The 6,564-nt window shown below is 41.1% G+C and overlaps 1 protein-coding gene across 1 annotated transcript; it reads right to left on the minus strand.

The window, feature by feature from the left end:
• Positions 1-1,988: 1,988 nt before the first annotated feature.
• LOC124272386 (ankyrin repeat domain-containing protein 50-like) lies at positions 1,989-5,565 on the minus strand. The gene is made up of 2 exons (XM_046707552.1): positions 5,520-5,565; positions 1,989-3,181 (listed from the first exon to the last, which is right to left on the minus strand). The coding sequence occupies exons 1-2, from the start codon at positions 5,563-5,565 to the stop codon at positions 1,989-1,991; spliced, it is 1,239 nt and encodes a 412-aa protein (XP_046563508.1).
• Positions 5,566-6,564: the final 999 nt, after the last annotated feature.

The raw sequence follows: 6,564 nt of genomic DNA on the forward strand, positions 1-6,564 counted from the left end.
CCGTTTTATTACAATGAATGCGATGTTTCGGTGTAGACACTCATACCGTTAACAAGCAAGTGATGTACAGAAATCTGAAGTAGGAAGGTTATGCTCATGTGGCTACTGGATGTTTACATAAGGTCAAATGATGCTGTTGATGGCTTCACAACAGATAACACTGACGTTTAAACATTTAGAAAAACTCAGATCATTGTAACACCTTTTAAATTAGCTTGTTTGTTACCGTTATCGCGACCAAAACCAAATGAAAACACAATAAATCTACTGGACTGAAATGGGTTCACTCTTTGAACACCAGTGTAACTAATAGAATATTTATCTTGAACGTAGTGAACCCTTTGAACGAGTCTAAGCTAAGCATATCAAGAGGTTTCTATGTGCCATTATAAAACTATTTAAAGAATTGCTCACTTCGTAGCAGGTAATCCTCAAACGTTAAACTTAGACCTAATCTTTCGACATGTAACTTGTACTCACGGTGTTTCTCACAGTGTTCGACTATCACTATAGATTGATACTAATGTGTAAAACGCTTGACAATACAGCAAAGGAAAATTGAAATGACACACGTGAAGTTGTCTGTCTTTGAAATTGATTATAAAATTACAGGTTTTTGTTGTGTGTCACAGTTTTTCCGACCATTACTAACTCGGGTGATAAGCACCACATTCAAACACACTGTTCTGCGACCTGAGATCTGATTACAAGCATACATGTGGAGGTCAAGTCAGCATGCATGGCGACGGGAAAAATCTGATTAGGACCTTTCCTTCTTCGCGACACGTGCAAAACACAAGAAGTGAGATGCATGAGCTATTCGCTCTGAGATGTTAAAACACCATGTAGTGAAACATTATTATACAAATTTGACTGCAGAATTACCAATGTGATCAAAACATTGTAAATAAAGAGTCATCACATTGAAAATAACCTTCTTTGTAAAGACAATTTGAAAATAAGATTTGCACCTGAAATATGTCAGAGAAACGAAAATATTTACGACCGGCAATGTGGCTATGTGATTTCTGTTAGGCTGCATTGTCTTAAAGAAAGGAGGTCTTTAGCTGTATAGCCTTGTATATTTGTGTCTTTTACGGACTGCTATCATCCACTAATGATACATCAGCTCCTTCTCTCACAAGTCAAACACTTCTCTCTGTCCCATCTCTGCTGTCTTCATCACGGGTGTCTTCCCGTACTGACCCCTACTGTTAATGTCTGCCATCATCTGTGAGAGGACATACTTCAAGAATGTCTTCATGTCTTCCAATACAGGCCACATGAAGCATGTTGTCTCCGTTATCATCTACTAATGTTACATCAACTCCTTCTTTTGAAAATGTCAGTGAAACTACAATACTGAAGACCAGCAATGTCTCTATTTATTCTGTATAAGGCCTCACTGCTGTAATGTCTTGAAGAAAGGAGGTCTTCAGCTGTATGGCCATGCACATTTTTCGCGTTGAAATCAACTAAAATAAGTCTGCGAACACGTTCCACCATGTCAACATGTCCTCCAATACAGGCCACATGAAGGATGTTGTTTCTGTAATCATCCACTAATGATACATCAGCTCCTTCTCTCACAAGTAAGTCAAACACTTCTCTGTGTCCCATCTTTGCTGCCATCATCACGGGTGTCCTCCCGTCCTGACCCCTACTGTTGATGTCTGCAACCTTCTGTGAGAGGACATACTTCACCATGTCAACATGTCCTCCAATACTGGCCACATGAAGGATGTTGTTTCTGTTATCATCCACTAATGATACATCAGCTCCTTCTCTCACAAGTAAGTCAAACACTTCTCTGTGCCCCTTCACTGCTGCCATCATCACGGATGTGCACCCGAACTGCCCCTTACTGTTGATGTCTGCAACCTTCTGTGAGAGGACATACTTCACCATGTCAACATGTCCTCCAATACAGGCCACATGAAGGATGTTGATTCCGTTATCATTCACTAATGATACATCAGCTCCTTCTCTCACAAGTAAGTCAAATACTTTTCTGTGCCCTTTACTGCTGCCATCATCACGGGTGTCCTCCCCGTACTGACCCCTACTGTTGATGTCTGCAACCTTCTGTGAGAGAGGACATACTTCACCATGTCAACATGTCCTTCAATACAGGTCACATGAAGAATGTTGTTTCCGTCATCATCCACTAATGATACATCAGCTCCTTCTCTCACAAGTAAGTCAAACACTTCTCTGTGCCCCTTCACTGCTGCCATCATCACGGGTGTCCTCCCGTACTGACCCCTACTGTTGATGTCTGCAACCTTCTGTGAGAGGACATACTTCACCATGTCAACATGTCCTCCAATACAGGCCACATGAAGGATGTTGTCTCTGTAATCATCCACTAATGATACATCAGCTCCTTCTCTCACAAGTACGTCAAACACTTCTCTGTGTCCCTTCCTTGCAGCCATCATCATGGGTGTCCTCCCGTACTGACCACTACTGTTGATGTCTGCAACCTTCTGTGAGAGGACATACTTCACCATGTCAACATGTCCTCCAAAACAGGCCACATGAAGGATGTTGTTTTTGTTATCATCCACTAATGATACATCAGCTCCTTTTCTCACAAGTAAGTCAAATACCGCTCTATATCCCTTCTCTGCTGCCAGCATCACGGGTGTCCTCCCGTACTGGCCCCTACTGTTGATGTCTGCAACCTTCTGTGAGAGGACATTCTTCACCATGTCAACATGTCCTCCAATACAGGCCACATGAAGGATGTTGTTTTTGTTATCATCCACTAATGATACATCAGCTCCTTCTCTCACAAGTAAGTCAAACACCGCTCTGTGCCCCATTTCTGCTGCCAGCATCACGGGTGTCCTCCCGTACTGGCCCCTAATATTGATGTCTGCAACCTTCTGAGAGAGGACATACTTCACCATGTCAACATGTCCTCCAATACAGGCCTCATGAAGGATGTTGTTTGTGTTATCGGCAAGGAGATGCAATTCAGAACCTTTACTCACAAGTATGTCTACCATTCTTCTGTGTCCGAATCGTGCTGCTATCATTGCAGGTGTTAGTCCGTCCTTCCCTCTACGGTTGACGTCTTCCAGATCCTTAGATAGGATGCGTCTAAGCCGGTCCAGGTCACCCTTCTTGCAGGCAGTATGGATGTCTGTATCCACTCGTGGACCCGTCTGTGTCACTATAACACAATGATTTCAATGTCACTGGAAGGAACAGTAAATACCTTAACAAATACTCATTTACATTAATTTAATTCAGCTGAACCCATTCCCATCCTGTGTATGTGTTACAAGTGAAGACCTTCTTTGACGATGGAACTGAATGGAAATGATTATAGACACTATTCCAACTTCATTGACTAAACTGAAGAACTTATTTGTGTCTCTCGAGCACACATTACGTGTGGAGCTATTCGCTTTATAAGTCGGGTATAATTATTATGTTTTCAAATTACTCATAAGCTCCAACATTCCTTCCATACTGTCTACTCTCTACTGACACACATTGCATTGTCATACTAATACATCACGTAATACTATCACGAAGCAGTTGTAATCTCACTGTCCAGAATGTTCTCAGATTACACATACGAATCAACAATATATCCCGTCACACCCAAGATGAATTTACCACATAACCATACTACTGTTTCACACATTCACCTCATCAACGTCTAGATACAATCAAATAAAAATAACGGATCTCCCAGTGTCTCCCTAGATCTCGGACATGCCTGCTCTTTGACATAAAAACCTGGTATCATCACTGGTTTTCAGTCATCCAGTGTATACTTGTTACTGCCGTTTTACTTTTATGCCCAGCTGAATTGTCAGATGAGAGAGACTTGTGAATCCCTGTTTAAAATTTGATGACCACATTTAGTTCAATGATTTTGGAAAATGTTATCGATACACAACATCCTGTTTCATCATATTTTCTGAGATTTTGAACAGTTTAAGTTTAAGTGCCAAACTGATTGGTACAGCAGGTTATATGATAGAGCCGCTGAAAACGAGTCTGGGGTGAAGATTTTGTCTGGCCGGATCTGATCTGCTGGTCATCTGCTCTACATGTGTCCATTGTCCTGAAGATTAACTTCCCTCATCAACCTTTACAGTTGGCATGTGTTTCAGTATTTTTCTGCAATGTGTGTTGCCTTTTTCGTAAATAGACAGTGGATCAGGCGACTGGTAGTGGGATATGGGATGCTGACGAAGGTGGGTGATGGGGCTGGTTAAAGTTTGGGAACGGGGCCCTTTTGCTTTATAGCAAAGGGTTGTCTTTTGTTTTTCTCCACCAGATTTTGGTATATCTAAAAAAGACCCCTAAATTAAGACAGCACAAGAAGACTCTCTAGAAGCCCACATTGATAGAGCAATAGACGACACTGCAATCAAATACCTGAACCCCATAAACTCAATAACTCCCATCCCAACCCAACCCATACCCATACGCCCACTTCCACCCCTATGCCAGAGCCACTGTCAAACTCCATAAAGATCCAGCCAAAGTCAGAATACAGGTGGTATTTCCCAGGGGCTTAGGTTTCTGAAACACAGCCCAGCACCTTGTCAGACTACAAGCACTATTGGGAAATCCCACATCAGCGATTCCAGTATCTTTGTATCCACATAGTTCACCCTAAGACAATTGTGGAGACAAATACATGTGATCCACAGCCAACATAATACAGGAACACAAGACCTCTGTTGGTCAATCTGCCCATTCAGAACATTTCATAAAAGAATCCTGACAACTATGTTTCCTGTCAACAAACCAGAATTGTCAACACCAGTAATCAATCATTGGAGTAAGTGAATTTAGTTTTATGCCGCCTTTAGCAATATTCCAACAAAATCATGCTGGGGACACCACAAAGGGCGTCACGCTTTGTACCTATATTGGGAATCGAACTTCGGGTCGTTGGCGTAACGAGCGAACGCTTTCACCACTAGGCTTTAGGGGAAAAGAGAAAAACATCAAGAAAGAATCGAAATCAAAAAGAAAGAAGCCAGCAATTAGGCAGAGGCATCTACCATCCCAGTGTGTACTCCACTGTGTTCATATCATCTACCTTCCCAGTATGTACTCCACTGTGATCATATTTCATCTACCTTCCCAGTATGTACTCCACTGTGATCATTTCATCTACCTTCCCAGTATGTACTCCACTGTGTTCATAACATCTACCACTGAGCTTATTGATTGGACTATTGCTCAACTGAACCCCATTCATGTTAATCTTATTGTCTTCGTTATTACATAGTTATCCTTGTATTATTAATCCTATCTCACTGGCTTCGCGAATGTACAGTATTTTTGTACATTAATCCTCCCATTGACTTTATCATACTATTGTTACCTTGTACATTCTCTTTCGCCTGAGTTGTGTAAACATAAATCTCGACACACTTTACACAGCATTCACCTGATGGAGGACAAAATAGCTCTGTCTTGACTTGTGATAAAGAATGAAAAAGTTATCATGTATTAACGGCTTTTTTAAAATGTTATACCTGGTGTAGGCAAACTCCGTGCAGCCTCTGTGGATTCTACTCTCATCCCTACTGTTTCCCTACACGCAGTAGTGCAATAGGACGGGCAACTTCTTTCTGCAAAGCAAAGATGAAATAGAAAAGCTCCTTATAAGGTGCAAGCATCTCAGTCACCCTTTGCGCACATGTGCTCTCCGTTCATACAATGGTAATATTCAAAATGATAATAAACAAAATTAATGCCTCTTAAATGGATCTCTCATGTTTTTCCTCATTTGAAATACAATGTCATGGTCCATATGCCTTTTCCCCTGTATCTCTCTTGTGTTTCAAAGCTGTTGCAAATGCACACGACTGCTCTCTGCTTATACAGTAGGATCTGACTGACATACTGTGATGTCACCCCAGAACACGAGTATATTACGTATGGCATACCCATGTGTATAGCGGCATAGTAATGGCATATCACATTGTATTTGTCCATTGATGGTCGTTTCTGTGGGCAAGTAGACTGGTTATTAAAACTTGTTCTGTCACGCTGCGTTCTCTGGTTCTATTTCCCAGGTGACTGCAATGTTTGGAACCTGTCTGGGATTTGCCAACCATTATCTTACCTTAATGTAAAATACTTTAATTTCATTGGTCAGTGACCCTTTAACAGAGTTTCCGTGTCCCTCCCAGGAGAGTGACATTAGGAAAATATTACCTGCTACCATGGTAACCGCCAAACTCTCCGTCGAGAAACTGTATCGCTATGACGTCATAATATGACACATGCAGTGCCCGGAGTTCGAAAACCGTTCCATAAGTTGTTGTTTTGAGTTCACTATGTACATATTTCATTTACCGAATTTCACTGCATTATTTAAGCTATTTTATTACATTTAATCCTTTGCACACTCAACTTAAACATAATTAACAGTTTTAAACCTATCACAATATGTTTCAATGACCTTACAAATCCAGTCTAGAGGCAGACGCCATTCTTTGTTTACATGTGATATAGTCGCAAGCAATGTTATCGATTTTCAAAATCTTCCAAAAATATATATATTTTGTACATTTA

The sequence above is a fragment of the Haliotis rubra genome, unplaced genomic scaffold (genome assembly GCF_003918875.1).
Source record: "Haliotis rubra isolate DU_JTF1 unplaced genomic scaffold, ASM391887v1 Scf1697, whole genome shotgun sequence".
Taxonomy (NCBI): Eukaryota; Metazoa; Mollusca; class Gastropoda; order Lepetellida; family Haliotidae; genus Haliotis; species Haliotis rubra.